General features: G+C 44.7%; 1 protein-coding gene across 17 annotated transcripts in view; it reads right to left on the bottom strand.

The window, feature by feature from the left end:
• The window catches only part of phldb1b (pleckstrin homology-like domain, family B, member 1b), a 143,278-nt gene that overhangs the window by 4,409 nt on the left and 116,883 nt on the right, over positions 1–21,986 (bottom strand). For 8 of the 17 annotated variants that reach the window (XM_054742918.2, XM_070543373.1, XM_070543372.1 and 5 more), the window contains 13 exons: positions 20,626–20,781; positions 20,399–20,509; positions 20,209–20,298; positions 19,764–19,898; positions 15,719–15,841; positions 15,213–15,356; positions 14,532–14,669; positions 12,582–12,698; positions 12,389–12,491; positions 11,238–11,562; positions 9,398–9,491; positions 8,571–8,717; positions 8,230–8,449 (listed from right to left, as the gene is read on the bottom strand). In XM_054742918.2, coding sequence (XP_054598893.2) covers positions 8,230–8,449; positions 8,571–8,717; positions 9,398–9,491; positions 11,238–11,562; positions 12,389–12,491; positions 12,582–12,698; positions 14,532–14,669; positions 15,213–15,356; positions 15,719–15,841; positions 19,764–19,898; positions 20,209–20,298; positions 20,399–20,509; positions 20,626–20,781 — 1,903 coding nt within the window. The remainder of the gene's footprint in view (positions 1–8,229; positions 8,450–8,570; positions 8,718–9,397; positions 9,492–11,237; positions 11,563–12,388; positions 12,492–12,581; positions 12,699–14,531; positions 14,670–15,212; positions 15,357–15,718; positions 15,842–19,763; positions 19,899–20,208; positions 20,299–20,398; positions 20,510–20,625; positions 20,782–21,986) is intronic. The other 9 variants (XM_070543376.1, XM_070543387.1, XM_070543385.1 and 6 more) reach the window with 7 other exon arrangements.

Raw genomic sequence — 21,986 nt, 5'->3', positions numbered from 1 at the left:
GGTGGTGTTTGGTAAATCTGTCACCTTTTCATTCGACCATAAACCAAAACATCCGAAGTATAAAACTATGCCACGTCATCTTTAACGCCAGTTCAAAGCGTTCTAGAGAAGTGTCGGAGTGGCCAATCCGTAACTTTCCTCTTCAGCCAAAAGAACCAACGACAAGCTGGATAAAATCTGTTGCTGTTCCAACTGCTGCAACAGTTCCTTTCAGAATAAAAGCTGAACCATCACGACCCAAGCTTGGGTCTCACTAGATGCCAACAAAATCGTCGTGACCCGGAAGTATCTCACAGACTGGTCTGGTCGGCAACTGCTGCTTTTCCTACCGGCTTCGGTTCCAGAGAGGTCAAGCTGGACCTCGACATTCCTGATCTAACAGGGACTTCCAAAAGGGTATGTAGGCAGACAGAATGGCGTTGAATGTGTTTATGAATCTCCTAACCAAAGCTTAGTGCGAAGACATCACCTTCAATTCCCATCAGAACTAATCGCTTCTTTGGATTTGCTGGTTCTGAGCAACATTCCACATCACACCATTCTCCGTCTCATTCACTTAGTTACACCATACATTTAGTGTTAAAGTTAGTCTAGTCTTAATTGGTTTAGTAATAAAACTTTAAACTTTTAAACTTGACTCTCTCTTCTGTTGTTTCTGAGTGAATACGAAGCTGTTATCTAATCCCCGCAATAAAAAGTTCCAATCTTCTGGTTAAACAGTACCCACAGATCCATAAGGTTGATTTCATATTTGCTATAGAATCTTATGTCTGATGTATTTATAATTCTAGAGATTCTTCTGATGTTCGGGCTGGGCCTGGCCGGACCCCAAGGGCGAAAGCTCGGCCACCAGCCGCTCGCTCACGGGCCCCAACCCCAGGCCTGGCTCCAGGGTGGGACCCCGGTAACCCTCCGGATCGGGTACTCCGACTCCTTGATAGTTCATCCATGAAAGATCCTCTGTAGGGGGCAGCATGGAGCTCTATGGCATGCATCCAACACTAAACCGTAGTAGAAGTAGAAATTACTGTTGTTTACAACACGGCATTCCAGCATTTTTTAACAGTACCCTCGTCTTTTCCGACAGTGTGAGCTATTTCTCTCCAAGAATTACTAACAACATGTTGATCACTGTGATCTTTGAGAGCTGAATCATACAAATGTCTGTTTTTACGAACCTCTGCCATACTAGTTCTTGCCAGTCCGCCATGTTTTTCCGCGTCCGACCGTCCGCGTGGTTAGAAATTTTCCTAGGTGCGGAAAGTTTTGGCCGTGCGGAGGCGCGGTGGAGGGGTGTGGTTGTTAAAATGATGCAATTTTGCAGCACGGAGCCGTGCGAACCTCGCGGACGCGTCAAGCATAAACCAAGCTTTAGCCTCCAAGTTTTTAGATTCTCGCACGAGGGGAAAATCGGCTCAGGTTGTATACTCATTTTTTGCACAGACATTTGTTTACTGTGAAGTAAAGTTGAAGTGCTGAAGTTCTGAAAACTAATTTTGAATACAACTTGAAGAATACATGGCAATTGCTTGCTCATTTTAAGGGGTCTTTCATATTTTATAACATGCTATTTGATATAATGGTTTACAAACACAAAAGGGTAATTTATTAGAGTACTCGATTACAAAAATATTCGATAGCTGCAACCCTAGTTGTAATACATGTTATGCTTGACTTCTGCTATTTCAGATTTTTTGTTCAAGTACATTAACATTTTCTATTCAGAAATTTCTGAAGAAAAATCTAAATAATTTTTTTACAGTTATAACATACTGTTTTGGTTTAAAATCCCAATTCTACACCACACACCAGCTTTAAATGTTAATAGCCCAATAAAACCAGAGTTATACTGAAAATAATTCAATCTAAGACCATCAGAAAGATTGTAATCTTGACCACTGTCTTGATACAGGAATCTTTAATCAGTTGCCGTACTTGTTCACATGCACTTAGCCCCTTTATTATGGTATGTGTGATGTGAACACCCCTCCCAGGGTGGAGGTCTGCACTCTGACAGCTTTTTAGTTTTTATTAGTTATTTATATTTCTGGAGTGAGTGCTGTACCATGTTTTGCTTGCAATTTGTGACAATTCATGGTGTGTTTGTAGATCATCAATTGCAGTTTGTCAAAATAAGGGGGCCCAGAACATTATCTTGCATGGGGCCCCCACAATGCTAGAAACAGCCCTGCTGGAATGCCTTGTCTGTCAACTATTTGGCCCGACCCCCACAATCATCGCCACTATCTATCGTCCCCCCAAGGTCAGCTCTTGAGTTTTTAAATGAATTTTCTGCTCTTCTCACACATCTCTCCACTCTCTCTCTGAATGTAATTTTACTTGGTGATTTTAATATTCACACGGACAATACAGCTCTTCCCCTCACTAAAGATTTCTCCTCATCTTTGAACAGTTTCAGTTTTCATCAATATGCCAATTTTCCCACTCACATTAAAGGTCACACCCTAGATTTAATCTGCTGCTCAGGCCTGACCCCTTCCAACTATACTGCTGATCAGCTCCCTTTCACGGACCACTTCATCTCATTTTCACTTCCCCTCCGTTTCTCCATCATCAAGTCAGCCCGTATCATCTCATTTCATAATATCAAGGACATTGATCTAACCTCGCTTTCCTCCAGCATTACCACCCTGACCCCAGATTTATCCTCTAGTCCCGACGATCTTGTCACTCAATACAATAATGGTCTGGCTTCCACCCTCAATTCATTTGCTCCTATCAAATGCCGTTCTGTTTATTTCACTCGGTCTGCTCCATGGTTTACCCCTGCCCTACGCTCCTTGAAAGCCACAAACTGAAGGCTTGAAAGACTTTACAAGAAATCTGGTCTCACCATCCATTAAGACTTATATTCTGCTCAGATTTCTCTCTACAAGGACTCCATCTCTCGCGCCAAATCACAGTATTACTCCGGCCTCATCTGCTCCCACTCCAGCAATACTAAAACATTATTTTCCATCATGAACAGCATATTTCAGCCTCCTGATTCCTTACCCATCCATCTTTATTCTTCAGAAACCTGTAACTCTCTCCTTCAGTCCTTCAATAAGGCCAGTAGAATCCATCGTTCTCTACCTCACCCCCCCCCACCCCGATTTCTTCAAACCCTCCATGCAGCTCTCCTCCTTTAAACTTCCCCATCCCTCAGAACTATCTCATTTCATTACTAAGTCCAAACCTTCTACCTGTCAGCTAGAATCCCTTCCAACAGTTTTAGTTAAGTCCCGCCCCTCCTCCCTGCTCCCCTTTATAACAGTCATTATTCATTCCTCACTATCATCTGGAACGGTCCCCTCCCACTTCAAATCTGCTTCAGTCAGTCCTATACTGAAAAAAACTGGTTCAGACCCGAATGATTTCAATAATCTCCGTCCCATTTCCCATCTCCCCTTCATTTCCAAAGTCCTAGAGAAAACCGTTGCATCTCCGCTCCACTCCCATCTGACCCACAATAACCTTTATGAACAATTTCAGTCTGGTTTCCGTCCTCAACACAGCATAGAAACAGCTCTCATTAAATTCACCAATGACCTACTCATTGCTGCTGATTCTGGTTTGATTTCCATTCTCATTTTCCTCAATCTGAGTGCGGCCTTCGACACCATTTGTCATCCCATCTTCCTCAACAGACTCTCTTCCTTAGGTATCACTCACACCCCCCTCCGCTGGTTTCACTCTTACCTTACCGGCTGCACTCAGTTCATCCAGTTAAAATCCTTCTCCTCAAAACCCTCCCCAGTCAAGTCAGGCATGCCCCAGGGCTCTGTCCTGGGGCACCTCATCTTCATAATCTATCTCCTCCCTCTTGGCAATATCTTCCGCAAATTTAGTATCCAGTTTCACTACTTTGCGGATGACACCCAGTTCTACATTTCCAGTAAACCTAACTCCACTCTCCCACCCTCCTCCCTTACACTCTGCCTGTCAGAAATCAAATCTTGGTTCACCTCTAATTTCCTCAAACTCAACGGCAATAAAACTGAAATTCTTCTTGTTGGTACCAAATCCACCATCTCCAAATCTGACAGCTTTTCTTTAACTATTGACAGCGCCACAGTCTCCCCCTCCCCTCAGGTTAAGAGTCTGGGTGTCATCTTCGACAGCTCACTTTCTTTTCATGCTCAAATCAATAACATAACTCGGTCAGCCTATTTCCATCTTTGGTCCATAAACCGTCTCCGCCTCTCCCTTACCCCTCACACTGCCGCCATTCTTGTCCACAGTCTTGTCACCTCTTGTCTCGATTACTGCAATTCACTTCTTTTTGGTCTCCCCTACAAACTCCTTCATAAACTTCAACTGGTCCAGAACTCAGCAGCCCGTATTATCACCAGAACACCTTCCTTCACCATATCACCCCGGTTCTCCAGCAGCTTCACTGGCTTCCAGTTAAATTCAGGTCGATCTTCAAGATTGTCCTCCATACCTTTAAAGCCATCCACAACCTCTCTCCTCCATATATGTCAGACCTTATAAGTATTACCACCCCCTCCTGTTCCCTCAGATCATCTTCCTCCCTCAATCTTGCTGTTCCTTCTGCCCATCTCACTACTATGGGGAGCAGAGCTTTCAGCCGCTCTGCTCCCTATCTCTGGAACTCACTCCCCCAGACATCAGAAATATTGACAGTTTCACCCTTTTCAAATCCAGTCTCTAGACACACCTGTTCAAATCTGCCTATGATCTCAGATTTCATTTGAATTGTTTATTTTTGTATTTTCTTTTATTCATTGTTTTTTATTGTTGTTTTAATGTATTTTACTGCTTGTATTTTCCTGTCAAGTGACCTTGAGTGTCCTGAATGGCACTTTTAAATAAAATGTATTATTATTATTACTCTGACAGATTTTCCTCCGTGAACTTTCTGACTTGTTTGCCCGAAGAAAAAGAAAAGTTGTGAACTTGGGTCGTAAAGTACAACAATCAGCCTCAAATTAACAAGTAAAAAACCAAACTAGCAAATTAATTACCGTAATAGAAATTACTGGTGCATGTCTGTGGCTAGTGTTTCCAGTTTTCCAGATTTGATGCTTTCCATGTATTAATGGTGCATTCACACAACTTCAGAGTAGGACAATTAACCAAAATCTTGGCCACCTATGGCCCATTTAGGCCTAGTCCACACGTAGCCGGGGTTTTTGAAAACGAATATCCGCCCCTCCAAAAACCTGCATCCACACCACCTCGTTTTAAAACAAAAACTCTGTCCACACGTACCCGGATAAATACGTTGTTAAGGACATGCCAGACCTGTAGGCGGCAGTACTTCCCCCGTTCTTAACCTCGTCCTTCGTCTGTGGTCTTCCACAAGGAGCAGTAATTCCGCTTGCAAAAATAAACAAGTAAAAAGCGCCTGGACAATTGATAAAGCGAGCGCAGCTCTGAGGACATCCATGCTGTCGGCTAGTGTAAACACAGGTCGCACACGTGATGTCAGCATTTTTTGTTGCGGAAAGTGACGTTGCAGACCTTAAAACACCGATTTTGTCTGTCCACACGCAGACACCCAAAACGGCGAAAACGCAGATCTTCACTTCGGTCGGAGTTTTTAAAAAGATCCGTTTTCGTGTGAAAAAAACTCCATTTTTGTGTGGATGACAGGCCAAAACGTAGAAAAATATCTACGTTTTGGCAGATCCCCGGCTACGTGTGGACAGGGCCTTACACTAATGGCCAGTTCACATGAAATGTGGTGGTCACATTTTCACCAACAAATTGACCAGAATTTAACCTTCATTTGCAGACACAAAAACACCATCTGTCTGGCCAAAACAAAGAACTCCGCTCCAGACCTGAGACATAACATTGTCAGTCAAGGTCTCATGCAGCAGAGACTAACCTCTCTGGGGATCTGACGGAAGGAGTGACTGAGGTATTTTTGATAATGCCCTCAAACGTGTCAAATTCGGATTTGCCCAATTGATAAACAATGGGATTTATTAAAACAGGAATTACTTCCTGATTAATTCTGTTTCCAGCTGACTTCCGATTTGGCCAAATTGGTGGAAAAAGCATTTTTGAAACCACCCTATCTTTTGACATAATGTCAAAGCCTCTGCCACGCTTGGTGATATCAGACAAAACGACTGTTCTAAGAGCCAACGAACAGCCTTAGACACAAACAAGCATTCCAGCTTCCTGTTGTGACCTGGAGGTATCTCAAGACTAGACGGGTCATATCGGAGCTAATCTACGAGTTCCTGGTACCTAGAGGTCCATGCCCATCCCGACCTCATGACCCCCTGGATCTGAACGGGGATCTCTACACAAAGGATGCGTAGACTCAACAGATTGCGTTGAATGGTTTTATAAACAAATCTCTAGTTTACAAACATACAACCACATTTATTTTACACCCCAGACTCCACAAACTCTCTCAGATACTTAAGAAAGGTTTTGCTAAAACATCTAGCTTCACATTAAACCACTTCATATCCATTACATTACACCATTATTCATACCTTGTTTTGTATAATCATAGTTTAGGGAAAAAGAAATAAATTCATTTTTACAAACTATATGTTGACTCTGTCTGAATTAATATGAAGTGTGTTTATGGTCCCTGAATAAGTAAAAGAAGAAATCTTCTGATTACTCGTTCAAAGATCAATCAGATTGATATTCATATCTATATGGAATTATCACATCTTATTGATCATTTGTTACATATGTAGCCACTCCTTAACGCTACACCCATCTGGGCCAGCACAAACAGGGCTGGGTGGTGTTGATCTGCGTCCCGGGTTTGATCTCACACACTTCTCAGGAACAGGGAGATCTCCGAGCATGTGAGCGGGGCAACAGATGCATGGAAAAGTCGGTGGTGTCTCCCTTAAACAAAGGCGGCCGTGAGCAGCGTTGGTTTTGGAGACTCTGAATCTGAATCTAATGAATAGCACATGCGGAAAGCCCCTGCTGGTTAATGCCATCAGCCAATCGGAGGCTCCCCCTAATGGTAGGCGTGAATTTGAGCCAGCCAATCAGTGTTGGACCAGTTCAGCCCAAAGCGGACTGCCTTGGTTTGATGGCTGAAAAACTGACCAGATGAGCAACAGAAAAATATAAGGCTACCTAGATGTGAACACTTTAAAAGCTACCCAGTCAGCTCCGTGCTTGGCCAGATGTGAAACTGTTACTAGATCAGCTTGGTCTGAGCCAGGTGGGGACATCCCAGCACCGCACGGCCAGGTTGTGTTTACACAGCCTTCTCAGGAACAAGTTAGTAAACAAAAGCGTGCGTGAGCAATGCTGCTCATGGAGACTCTGACATGAGGAGTACAACTTCCTACTCTCTCACCGAGCAGCAGTGCTGCCGTGGGCTCCTCTCCCGTCCAAGAGCGCTCACAGCAGACGTTGGTCAGAGATGCCGTCAGAAATGATGTTTAACTCCGTGAATCCAGATTGCTACTGGATCGCACATGCGGGAAGCTGCCACTGGCTGATTCTACCTGTGCCAATCAGAGGCTCCCACTAGTACAGCGGTACCCACGCCTGGTCCTGGAGAGCCAGCATGTTTTCGTTGTTCCTCTGCTCCAACACACCTAATTCAGTGATTGAATCACCTGTGGAGCAGCTCATCAGGCTCTGCAGAAGCCTGTTAATCGCTTGTGACTGAATTCAGGTGTGTTGAAGCAGAGTTAAAGCTAAAGCATGCTGGATACTGGCCCTCCAAGACAAAGGGTGAGTACCACAGGGGTGTAAGGTCGGCTCAGCACGAGACGGATCGCAGCAATGCAGGGCTGAAAAATCGGATCCACTTCACACGGACAACGCCAAAGTGAATGCAAGTACTCTACTCTCTACTATTAGAGAGCAAGTGGCGTTACTTCATCTAAACAGCAGCTGAACGGCTTTTCTAGGATTGTGGCGAATATGAGGTTTTACTCAGTGGTACAACGTTAACTACTTTATCACTTTTGTGGTCAGAATGTGCTTCGATGTGAACCTACAGAGCCTGTTCTACTCAGTTCCTCTAACGAAACACGAGCTGGTTCTGATGAGGCGTGTCCTGGGTCTGCTGCATTGACTTATAGCACTGAATCAAACATTCATTCAGTGGTTAAGGGCAGACAGTTGAAATATTGAGATAAATATGGTGTGTTGGTGTAAATCCCAATATGAAGTCATCACCCAGCCCGAGTTCGAGACTCGTGCTCTACAGCAGACCCACAACAAGCCAGAACCAGTCCAAACACACAAGAGTCTTACCAACATAGTAGGAGAAGGTCCTTTTGAGGCGGTCGAACACAAACCAGCGCTTCTTCCATGACTTGATCTTGCCTCCCATTTTCACCAGGTACCCCTTACACATCTTCTCTGTGAGGATCATGTGGTAGCACGTCTCCACGCTGTGGCCCGACGACTCAATGTGTGAGCGCAGGTCAAACTCCTCCTTCCTGATGGGCAGGTAGCGAGTCATGGGGCGGGCCTGGGTGGACAAAGACGCACAGAGGTAGAAATTAAATCCTGTTTTCTTTGAAACTATAACAAAGCTGCATTTGCTCCATGAGTGTCAGAACAGGGTCATTCCTAAGCCTCACTCGACTGACCTGTGAGAAGTTCTTGGCCCTCAGCCTGACCTCTTTCTCCACCAGCTGCTCTCGATGGAACGTTTCATCCTGTAGTCTGATTTCTGCCTCCTCCCTCCTCCTCCTCTCCTCCTCCAGCATCTGATGGCGTGCGAGGCTCTCTCGCTCCTGGGGGTAGCAGAGCTTTCATTAGATACTGGTTTGAACTTTGGATGCAGAGTGCAGACTCCTGTTGTCACAGCACCACATTCGTACATTTATGAGGGATCCTGCAGCTCAACCGCAGTGGCTGCTTTGGAGGGTTGCTCTGTAGAAAGCATCAGGCAGCTCGCATGAGGCGACGCTTGGGTTTTTATCAGTTTTTCTTCACAGACGTGTAGAAAAACGACTAAATACTCGTGAGTCACCTCTACATACTCACACGCAGGTCTGCTTCAACACTCAGACTTTTAGAGGAGAGGAGTCAGACACAAGAAGATGGGCCGGATCATTAAAGGATGGCTGGGAGTCACGGCCACCTGCCAATCAGAATGTTGCTCCCCTGTGTGTGTGTGTGTGTGTGTGTGCGTGTGTGTGTGTGTGTGTGTGTGTGTGTGTGTGTGTGTGTGTAGAGGCTAGAGAAGCTCTATAAATCAGGTCCATTAATCATCTTCATGGACATTTGCACATCGGACCAAACTGCTTCATCGGAGCACAAAAAGACGTTTTCAAGCTAATAAAAATGAATTTCAGTCGCCACATCCATCATGAGCTTCTGTTTTTTAAAATTCCTGTTTAGTTTAAAGTTAATCGATAAGGGCCGTCGACAGACTCATCCGTCACAGAGAAGGCATGAGTTTTGATCTTACCCGTGACTCGATAAGTCTGGCTTTCTCCAGCTGCGCCTCCTTCAGCATCTTCTCCATCTCCTCGATCTTCAGGACGTCCACTCCCCCCACGCTGCTGTCAAACACACCGCTTTGTTAAGTCACAACAGCTGTTGTCTGGTTAAGGTGCCGCTAGTGAACATTCATCATCTTCAGCATTCCCTTCACGTGGAGAAAAGAGTCTGAAATGGTCTCTTTTCTGATCAACATGAAAGAGAACAAATCTTCACAAAAAAGTGGTGTTACAGCAGTAAACGTGAGGCTTTCATCAGCTGTGCTGTATTGATCAGCAGCAGAGATCTCTCATTTATCAGAGAGTACATGTAGATAAAGAGGAGCACCGTCTGCCTCCAACCACCTCACATCCACCCAGTTATCAGAGCTCAGAGCAGACGACGACCTTCGGACGCTCAGAGGACCGGTGTGGTGTCTCAGATGGTCCATTGGAACATTTCATGTGTTTGGTTCATTATGAAGTGTTTCCGTCACCTGTTGCACGGTTAAATAGATCAGTTTGGATGTGTCTATCTACTTTATTAAGTTGACCTGATCAGTAGGGCTGGGGGTTAACGATTATTTTTAAAACGATTATTCTGACGATTATTTTATCAAACTATTCTAATGACTATTTAGATGATTAATCTAGCGATTATTTTTCTATTGCACAATTAATAAAAACCAGAAAATCTCAAATAAATTTCTCAAAAAAATTGATAAATTGTTACTGTAAGAGAATAAACACTACAGGTCTTCCATTTTGTATAACACTGCTTTTATTGTGTTGGTTGGTTATGTTCTGGTGACGTGTAGAACTTGGGAGTGCAGGCTGCTGCCCGAGAGGTGGTTGGAGACGGAGTGTCTCCATGCTGCTTTGTTTTGGTCACATGTGCGTGAGGCGAGTGGTGTTACGACCCTTCCTGGGGAGTTTGGCTCGTGTGCAAAAAGGAAGGGACAATAAGGGGATTTAAAAGTTAAAATGATGATCAGGTTTATTTACAACTACAAAAAAACATAAATCTTTCCATCCACAGGTTGGGAATAATAAAACTAATTCTGCCTGTGGGGAATTAAAACAAAAGTACGAATAAGTAGGGATGTCCCACTGGGCAAAGATTACAGGGTTCTGGACCAAAATAAGGATCTCCAAAGGTGCAAACTCTAAACTGGGCGGTTAAACCAAACTTAAGGTGATATTTTAAACTAAACCGAAACCCACAACACTCTAAATGTAATAAAAGGGAGATCTGCACCACAAAAAAGATGAACTCTAAACCAAATAACAGCTTATCGAAACGCAAGAAGCTGTTAGCGAAAATGCTAACAGTAGCTTTACCGACGTTAAGTTCAAGTTACCAAGTTTGAATAAAACAAAAACACCCAGCAGCAAACAGACCAGCACGGAGGAGAGACTGCTACCACCAAAACAGCTCTCCTCATGTCTGAAAGAAGCTCCTTTATGAAGGGAGAAACGCTCCCGGTGATTTTCTACATCTGCGGTAGAGACGGAGCAGCGCATCTAATCCGGGAAGTTGTTGTCTGTTGCCGGGAAACGAAGGCGGGCAAAACAGGAAAATAATCTAGTAGCGGACGGACGTTGTTTCGGGTCTTCGGTATTTGGTGGAGATGTGAGTGAAGGCGGAGAAGAGGGCGAACTAGAGGAAAAACAGGCAGATTCCACCTCTATTTACAAAAGTGGGCGCGGTGCGTCGACTACCGGATCTGACGTCGACGAATTTTTAGAATCGAGCCGTCGACGTCATCGATGCGTCGCTACAGCCCTACTGATCAGATCCAACCCCATAAATACATGGCTGCTCCCCACCTGGAGATGTTGTCAGGTGAGCAGGCCGAGTTGTTCCCCGTGGACACGCTGGTGTCCATGCTGTCGGAGCTCTCCAGACTCAGCGTGTCGTACGGCTGCTCCCCGGCTGATGAAGGCTGGTGGTGTAAGATGGAGTGGTGCACCAGAGGAGGAGGGCCCATGGAGCCGTGGCTCAGCGTTGGGCTGTAGGCCATGGCGGGAGAGTAAGAGGTCAAGAGGTGAGGCTGGGAGCTGTGGAGCGCCTCCCACTGGCACTGAGCCTCTGCTGCAGCTCTCTGTTTGAGTTCAGCCAGACGACGGCGTTGCTCCTCAATCACCTGCTGACCTGGGAGGAGAAGGGGAGTGGGGGATGTCAGAAGTCTGTCACACCAACCAAATAGCTAGTGGTGCAGATCCACAGAAGTGTGAACCAGAACGAGCTACAGCCCATAATCATGCAGCACACATGCAACCAGCTCTAACCCACGAGGTCCCGACAGGCTGAAACAAAAGCCAGGTCTCAGATTTCCAGCTGGTTAGGAGCAGAAACACGAGGAAGGAGCTCCACATGTAATATTTACTCTCCAGCAGCAGGAACGTTCAGAGCAGTTTGATTAAAGTAGAGAGAAGATTAGATATTAAAAAGAAAAGAGACGGTGTGAGTGTGTTAATAACCATAATAGAGATAAAGGTTTAAGAGGAGACGAACAGCCGGTCTAAGTGAGCAAACCCTTTGATGCATCAACACCAGGAATCAGGCTCAGATGTTTCTTACTTAAGTTAAACACAATCACTGATCTGTGGGATGTAGGTGCCTGCAGACACGCTGCTGACTGTTGTTTCGTTTAAAACAAAATGTCTTTTTAAAATGACTGAATGGAAGGAAAAGAAGCCACATTAGAGCATAAACCTTGTCTGAATGTGGGTGAGGCTGGAAGGGTAGAGCCTCTGCACCACCACCATAGTTTAAATTATCTTTACCTGCAGTAAAGAACTTTGACTCAACACTTTCAGCATCTTCTAACCCTCTTAAACAACTCGCTGAAGACACGAGGATAAACAAGTCTCAGGCTGGCCTGGGCTTGGGAGTGTTCATCAGTAATCAGATCTGTACCCATGGTTCCTGGACGCTGGGTTTGGTGTGTAACCTCAGAAGACCGCAGCACCGTTACCTTTCTGCTGCAGAGCAAGCTGCCTCTTGGTCTCGATGTCCTGAAGGGTTGCAGCCAGGTTCCTCGGCAGACTTCCGGTGTTACCGACAGCCAACATGGGGCTCTGTCAGGTCAGAACAAACCGTCTAAACACACAGATTCCCATCTAAAAGGCTTATGGCTGCACCTGCTGAAAAGCCATCCGCTGCTCTACCTTGGAGCCTGTGTTGCGTCCTAGTGTTGCTGCTCCGTGGTGCAGGGGGGACGCAGAGCCAGACCTGGGCTGGTGGACCGAAAGACCGGGATCGCTGTCCAGTTTGGAGCGAAACACCTGAGGAGGGAAATTAGACAGTGAAGAAGCTCCAGTTAAACGTAGATAAATAAATCAAGACTGAATGACATCACATCATCCAGACTGTAGTTAGACACAAAGGAGTCTGGTCCACAATAATATCCTGATGTTCAAATGAATGAAAAGCATTCATGCCCTCTGCGCCAAAGTCAAACACACAGACAGCTAAAGCGTTATGTGGAGGACCGTTGTTTTAGCCGTCAGCCTGTCAGCCTGACCTGGAAGATGATTTGGGTTCCTGCAGAAGTCGAGCTTCTCCTCCACAAAAACAAAGCCCACTCACCTGAGGAAGAGTTATTAAGATGATGCAACCACTGAAGAATTGCCCAGACCTAAAACACTGACTGAATCATTGGTTCCTTTGTCAATAAAACATCACTGAGGTATTCCTGTCAGAGAAGATCGATCCGCTCAACAACACCATGTTTTATTAAGCATCCGTTTAGCCTGTTTGTGATTCACCTGCAGTCTTCGGTTTCTCTGGCTGCAGCGTTGGAAAAACGCACAAACAAGTAGAGACTCAACTAGCTTTTAATCTTTTACACAGTAAAATATGTTTACTGCATTTTTTATGGTTATCAATAATTATTGACATCAACCAATATGGAACGTTTGGCGTCGATTTACTTTATTTCTCTATCGTCCAGCCCGAGCTCATGCTGCCTCATGAATCAACTCAGAACACAGAAAGAGCCGGTTTCAGTCAGGTTAAGCCTAAGTTGTACTTCGTCAGTTCCACGAGGGAGAGACGCACGAGCGGAGACGTTTTACTCCGTCTCCTGGGGAGTGTTGTAAAGCAGTTCCCCGCCAGGACACTGGAGGGCGTAGCTCTGTTCTGTGGTATCCTGTCATGCATCCGGTCCAAGATAGTGCTGTTGTTGAATTTAAGAGACTTTTGTAAACAAACACATTTTCCCCTCATTCTCCTCCACCTTTTCATGCGCTCGCCACCTCTAAACCCAACGTTTCCCGTCATTTCCATCCACGAATGAAACGCTTGCTGCCTACCTTTTCACTCCTCCAGTCACGGGGGAATTAAACGTTCATGTTTTTAGAGTTTTTCCACAAGGTAAGCTGCTCAGTGTCTGCCGCTAGATATTCACGGGTTTATTTGTGTTTTTGTGACCAATCACAATCTTGCGTTCTCTGTGTGGTTGGATGGATGTTTAGAAAAGTGGGTTCGACTCCATCCGTCCGTGCGAGTGTGCTGGACAGCCCTAGCTAGGGCGGATGACAGCGCTGCATGCCTCCGCACCAACGCAGACGTATACATTAGGCTCCAGGTGGTTCATCCATCCTGGTATGCTACCCTGAGTCTCACTGCCTCTGTAACTCTAAACAAAACCCTTTTAGTTCCTTTATAGGATCATCATTGTGGAACTTTGTAAGAACTCTTAAAGCTTCCAGTTCTTCTGCGTTTTTGTTTAGGTTTCTTTGTTAAAACACGATTTATCTTCCGACCATTTTTGTGTTGAAACAAATAAACTGATATTTACACCTAACATCTTTGTTTTTGTCAGTACAACATACTGAGGGTCTCTGTCTGCAGGCCTCTCTCATGAGAAACACGTCTGTGCGGTTACCATGGTGACCCCTCATCTGCTACTGGCAGCAACTTCAACACTTCTTTTCATCCAGATTTGGATTATAGATTAAATTGAATTTCAGGTTATTGCAAAAGTTGGTCTTGTTTTACTTCTGGGCTGTATAGCAGAACACACACACACACACACACACACACACACACACACACACACACACACACACACACACACACACACACACACACACACACACACACACTGTGTCTACCTGCAACACCGGCCTGCGGCCTGACAAGGACTTGGCTGGCAGCGGGGGGACGCGGAGCCGGCCAGAACCAGCCATCAGCTCCTGGTACCACTGTTCTAAATCTAGCTTGGGGTGGTGAGGCTTACTGGCCTCGGGCTGCTGAAGGTGAGGCAACCCACGAGGAGCAGAGAAACAAAGAGCAGAAGCCAAACAGAGAGGAGAAAAGAACAAAGATTAGAACAAGAGAAACGGGATAAACGACACCCTCACAAGACTAAGTGAAGTTTTTGGTGAGGCGTCACCTCACGTTGCTGCTAACAACCATGTTGTCTTTGACTGTTTAACGTTGATAATCTAAACAGTAAGTAATCATCACAGGACTCCAGACTAACTCTGGTGTTCCCGGATTCTCCACAGCTCCTGGGTCACAGCAGAATTACACTTTTAACCCTTACATAAACCTTTAATTTTCTAATATTTTTGTCATTTGAGCACAAAAATAATACACTAAGGTCCTATAAGGGTTAAGGGAACATTTGTGGAATTTCTCATTTCACTATGAGGTCATGTTAACCATCATGAAGGTAAATGTTTCTTCACTTGGGTCAAAAAATAAACATGTCAGGGATCAAAGGTTAAAAAGGTCTACTGTCTTTAACAAGATCACCCAGAGGTACAGAAGGGGGGGGGGGCAGCACACACCTCCACACACAGAGAGAGGGAGGAGCCGTGAGGAGAGGGGAGGCAGGAGAAGGCGGGCCGCAGGGGCTGAAGAAGTGGGGAGGTGGGGGACGACTCCACCTTTGGCATCCCATACAGCTGATTTACCTGGCCCACTGTGACATACTACACCCACACGAGAGGAGCAGGAGGAGAGAGAGACACGTCAGCAGCAGGAGAACATCCTAAGTAAAAAACATGGCCAGCTGTTTAACACACTCAGATTCTCACTGTTCACAATGACGCCTGACCCTCTGCTTCACTTTTGCTAGTGATAGCTCCATTTTTTACCCTTTACAGAGATCTGATTGCATTTCTAGTGAAAGCTGCTTTAAGTTTCCCAATTCTAAACATGGAAGCTGCCCCCTGACAGCAAAGCACAGAGCAAGGTCAGTTTAATTAGCAGCAAACCAGCAGAGAGAGAGGAGACGTCACATGAAAATGAGAGGATGGATAGAGAGAGTGAAGAAGACAGCAGGTGATGGTACCTCACAGGCTCCTGCTAACGTAGCATCAATGGCAAACGGGCGGCTGTGTGGGCCAGGCTTTCTGCGCTCATGGTCGTCACCGCTGCCGTACATCCTATAGACATCCGACAGCTCGGTGCACTCCTGAACATCAGCCAAGAGCCAGACAGGATGAGAAGCCGTGAGGGCAATGCTATGCTAATCCTCTCAGACACGTCAATTTAACACAGAGACGCTCCAGCAGCACAAACGTCAAACTTTCTTACAGTCAACACCCCGCAGAGAGCTAACAATCCGACATTGTTATTCAGCCACAGAACGTGCAGGGAGACAGCAGACGAAGAAAAGCACACTCAGCCACAAACACGCTGCACAAATCAGCAGGCAGGAAACAGAACCTCAGGGGCACCACAGGTGAGACCAGGAACCCGTACTGAAGCAGGATCTGAGTCTCAGAGAGGTCACTTCTGGTCCAGGTCTGGTTTACAGCATCTAACAGCTAGTAAACTCATCACTGGGGGTGGGGGTGGGGGGTGGGGTGAAGGTTTCCTGATGCGGGAGCAGGCACCTCCTAACCAAGCTTCAACATGAAATATTTAGTTAACCTTTACAGGAATGATCTGGAACAAGGCAGCAATATTTATTTTTTAAATATGACTGCATATGTATCTAGCATCAGAAACCAGAAAGCATAAAGCGGGGGGGTGGGGGGGGGGGGGTGGGGGGGGTTGCAGTATTCCAGAAAGAACGTTCAACAATCTTCAGCTCTATCCATGAGTTGACTTCCTATGAACAGCAAAAACTTGGGTTTTCAGTTCCGGAACAGCAAGTTTTCATGTGTTTGATCACTTCAGAGCATTTACTAAATCAAGTGAAAGCCATCACTAATAGATCTCAGATACCATGATTCACTATTGGCGCTTACACATTAGCGTCGGAACGGTCGGGGTTTGGTCGGGCTGGATGGCGTGATTTCGGTCACCCATAAATCCAAGGGACTTCTCAAGAATGCGGAAATCCTGAGCCTGTGGGCGGAGTTTAATACGCGCAGGAAAGTCCGTGGTGTCCTTACGGTAAACAAAGGTGGACATGAGCTGTGTTGCATTTGGAGACCCAGAACCACATTATTTTATTAATTTGCTGTGTGTATCCTCATAATCTTGTGGCACACACACACACACACCCACACACACACACACCCCCACCCACACACACACACACACACACACACACACACACACACACACACACACCCACCCACACACACACACACACACACACACACACACACACACCCACGCCCACACCCACACACACCCACGCCCACACCCACACCCACACACACACACACACACACAGAGCTATTCCCTTTTCCCGTTCCCACACTGAGCGGCAGCTCCGGAACAGCAGCTCTGTGCTACAGATAGAAGTTTACTCAACAGTTTCCAGTATGAAAATGAATCGCACATGCGGGAACACCTCGTGTGTGTGAAACCAAATCCTGGTGCCGTTCGGTACCTTTTGGGGCCGTGCTGACGCTAATGTGTAAGCACCGTATGGTAACCATGGGGGGGAGAATTGATTGTCAATACAGCTCCTGAAGAAGAATTCAGTCACATTCATACCAAATAAAGACAAATAAAAACAAGGCAGTAGCAGCCTAGGAGGAAGAGGAAGTAGCTTTACTGACTAAATGTATTTAAAATGATGTGGTAGGAAAATGAATGCTGATTCTTTTCATAATTTACACTTTTTACTGTAAATATTAAATCGATTTCAATGTGTTGACATTTAACACTCCAACAGCAGTCTGAGTCCTGCTACTGCTTCATGTTGACTGTTGACTCTGTTTCTACAGTATTCTGCTGCTTTTACTCTCACCAAGAGTTGACTAATAATGCTGTGTAGAAGAACTTTATGAATAAACATTAAATTGGACTGATTTTCAGACAGAGGCTGACTGTCTGCTCTGATGTGAGGCGCTGTGTGTTTGGAGAATGCTAATGACAGTCAGACAGACAAAAAATAATTAAAATTTTAAGTCATTTTTCAAGAAAAATTAAAGTTTTTCTTAAGTCCATTCGATAACTTCACTCCCAAAACCGACACACATCTATAATTAGCATTAGTTTTCACTTTAGGTATTTCAAACATGACAGACCCCCTCAAATCATATTTTCCATCTCTTAGTTTAAACATACTTAAAATATAAATTTGAACATTCTTTTTCACCACTCTATACATCATTTCTAAAGTTTTAAGATATATAATGTCCTTAAATTTTAACGTAGATGATCCTACAGACAATTGGTTTGTGTACTCCCTATATTCAGCTTTCATTTAAAAATTGAATCCAGATATGTTTTGTATGTTTTCCCCCAAATTTCCACACAGTAACTCATATAAGGCAAGCAAAGGGAAGTGTACAGTAAATAAAGGCAACTCTTGTGCAATAAATCTCTCGTTTTATAAAGAACAGAAACAGACTTTGATAATTTCTCTTTCACATGATCTATGTGAGACTTCCAACAAAGTTTATCATCAATTATTACTCCTAAAAATTTAGTCTCATATACTCTTTCAATTTCAACATTATTTAAATTCAATTTAACTTGAATATTACTCTTAATACCTCCAAACAACATAAATTTTGCTATACTTTCATTCAGTGATAGTTTATTAAATACAAACCATCTATTTAAACTTCATCAATTCTATTTACACTGTTTTCAGTAATTCCTTTATGTTATCTCCAGAGCAAAATAAGTTTGAATCATCAGCAAACATCACATATTTTAAAATATCACTAGCTGTACAAATATCATTTATATAAAGTAAAAATAGCTTAGGTCCCAACACCGATCCTTGCGGAACTCCACAAGTTACTTTTCTAAGTTTAGATTTCATATTATTAATACTCACATATTGGAACCTTCTTTCCAAGTAACTATTTAAAGAGCAAGTCACCCCCAAATAAACTTTTTTTGCTGATAAACTAAATAAACGAGTGTAATCGTGCTGCAGAAACATGTCGTCAATAATTTGGCACTTCAGTGCATCTTAGTTAAAATTTAAATATTCTGCCTAAAACTGGCAGTGTTGTGCCGTTGTCGGGTAAAAACTCTGCACTGTATTTTAATTTAAATCTGCCACCGCTATTGGCTAAGAAGTATGCTATGATGTAAACTGGTACATTATGATGTCACAATGCTGTCGTGAGCCTGAGTGTGTGTGTATTTGTTAGCGGCTCCGCCCTCTCGGTCTGCCAGGCAACAGCATGTGTTGCATTTTTCAAACATGAAGTGGGAGTGGAGTTAGACTCTGATAGGGGTTGACTTGCTCTTTAACCAAAGTTGTACAACACCTCTTAAACCAGATCTTTCACATTTCTGTAACAGTAAAGAATGATCTATCGTATCGAAGGCTTTGTGTAAATCAATGAACACACCTATTCCAATATGTTTTTTATCCACAACCATTGCAATATTTTCAATAAATTCCATCACTGATAAGAGATGCAGAGAAGCAGCATAAACGAGTGGATCTGATGAAAAACCAACCAGAAACAAATAAAAACACATCCAGTCAGAAGTCTTCTTCAGGCATAAATCATTTTAAACCTTCTGCTGCAACATCAGTCAGATGGTTTCAGGCTTTAACTGGCGGGTCGACTGATTTTAGTCCCAATATCTCAGAGCAGCTGGAAAAACATTCCATATAAACTAATATCATTTTACATTATAACTAGAAATGTTTTACCCCCTAAAATATGCCAAAACTACTTTTCAGTTTTTCTTGGCGAGGGTTAATACCAGGTGGTTCTTCAGATGGGAGATGAAACAAGCATGTTTTGCCGTGGCGACAGACTCAGAGCTTCACTCGTCTCTCTGGGACGGAAAACAGAGTTTTCGTGTAATCCGCGTTCTGGGACTAAGAGTCAGGCCGTGTGAGCTGAGAAACCCTGAACCTGCTGGACGTTACAGGTCCCTGGTCAGTGACGGGTGAGCTGTCACAATCAGCAGACAGGAAGCTGTGAGCATCATGCAGGACTCATCTGGTCAGTTACCTCTGTAGGGCTGCTGGGACACAACTCACAGGGAGGGGAGGGAAGTAAGAACAAAGGAGAAGCTCCACAGAGGGAACGCTGGGAGGAACGCACATCCTCCAACTGCATGCGGGTCTCACTGGCACAGAGAACTTCCTGTCAGGGATACGCGCTTTCAGTTCCCATGAAAGACATCTGAGACTAAACGATAGTTTGGGTCATCAGAGGAAACTAAAAGGGAGGAGTCTCCCCACTGGGTTTTCTGATGACGATGTTAGACTCTCCACACTAAGCAGGATAAATGAACATTAAATCTGCAGCGAAACCCCGTCGGTGAGTCGGATCAAACACGTTCCTCTGACCCTTTAACGTGAAGGCTTCGTCAGGATTTAAATGTTTAAATGAGACGAGTGTGAAATGAACGTGTGTGTGTGTGTCTGAACGAACACCTTCCGTGGTTCCTCACCTCCCTTAGAGCGGTGGGAGACCTGGGGAAGCCTTTTCCTCCACTCAGCATGTGGTACCTCTTCTCCAGGGTGGACAGTCGCTCCTTCTCCTGGAGGAGGATAAGATGAGGACTTTTAAATCTGACACTAGAACATCTGCTGCTTTCTCTCCCATGAGGCTGAAATAAGGCCAGAAGTTCTCTTTAGCACCTTTTGGAGCACTTGCAGTGTGAGCACCCTGTCTTTGGCCAGCCTCTCACACTCCTGAGATGCCTGCTGGCCCAGCTGGTTCGCCTGCTTCTCCAAAGCTGACACCTTCTCCTGAAAAGGTTCACAAAGCAACTATTCCAGACAAGTTGTAACCTGCAGCATTCCCAAAATCCATCCTGCTCACACTGGGACAGCGTTGGAGAAACTCACGTCCCCCCCGTCCTCACCTTCCTCTTGGCCACGCTGCGGTGGTATTCCGCTCTCTCCTGCAGTAGCTGCTGGCTGATGGTCTCTCTTTCCTCCTCCAGGCTGCTTTCCCTTTCCAGCTGCTGAAACTCCAGGTCCTCAAACTTTTTGGTTCCTGCTTCTAGCATCTCTCCATCCTAATGAAGCCATCACAACATTATTGTTGGCAAACAAACAAGAAAACATAAAATAGTCCCTTGTTGATATTGTCTAACCCATCTATTATCGGCAGACGAACATGGCTGCTAAAAGCAGAGATATAGAGTCACCTCCTTTTCTTCTAAGATAAATTAATGAATACCATCTGGTCTCCACCACATTACCCTGATACCATTTCTTTAACAAAAACCAAGACGCAGAACAAAGTCCACTCATGGCTTCTGATTCTACATAAACAATAATTCCAATCCTCCAGGAAGTGGGCCTCAAACAGAGGTCACCTGGGGTCAAACATCACAACAAGCAGATTTTAGAGCGGAAACTTCACACGGAGGACACAGGTGTATCATCATGGGCAGCACTCCACGTTTGCAGCTGTGCATGCTGCTGCTTCTGTAACAAGAAAACAATTTTTCTTTCTAAGATGATCGTGACATAAGATGACCAATGAGACTTCAGCAATAATGGCTATTGGACAGATGAGACAAAAATAAAAGTCTTTACCCAGAATGCAGAGCTGCTGACGAGAGAAAACTTGATCGCTGCACGTCAGCACAAACAGCTGATGCTAGCAGTCAGCACGGTAGTGGAGGGCTAATGGTCTGGGTCTACAGGATCTGCACACCAGAGTATCTAGTCTTGTCTGAGAGACTGAAGTTTGGACCAAACTGGGTCTTAACCATGAGCCCAAAGCAGCAGCTTATCTGCAACAGAACAGCTGATAAACTAACAAACCATTCTAAGGAACCGGTCTAATCAAGTTCCAGAACTCAGCGTCACTGAAGGTGAACAGTACATTCTGTTACTAACCAACACACAGTCGTTTATGGCTTTAATCATTTGTTTTAAGTCATTTTACCTCAAACCACTGGACGTCTGTCCCGATACATCAAAGCAAATCTAATTTAAACAAACACAGCTAAGAACAGGGGTCTCCAACACGTCGCACTAATTAACGAGGGGCGGCTTTTAATTTGTTGGCAAGCCGTCTCCGTTTGCTGTAGTATTTAATCTACAATTAGCATTTTGTGGAGGTAAAATAAAAATCTGATTATTGCACAAATCTTTCGGCAAACGTGTTCAACTGGAATCAGACGGATGAATTGCTTGGGTTGCAGCACGAATCCCCATTTCTGTCAACTCTGACCTCAGCAGCTGCAGCTGGATGAAGACCGATGATGAA

The sequence above is a fragment of the Nothobranchius furzeri genome, chromosome 13 (assembly GCF_043380555.1).
Source record: "Nothobranchius furzeri strain GRZ-AD chromosome 13, NfurGRZ-RIMD1, whole genome shotgun sequence".
NCBI lineage: Eukaryota > Metazoa > Chordata > Actinopteri > Cyprinodontiformes > Nothobranchiidae > Nothobranchius > Nothobranchius furzeri.
Note: the sequence above shows the minus strand (reverse complement) of the source record. Positions and strands in the feature narration are given on the sequence as shown.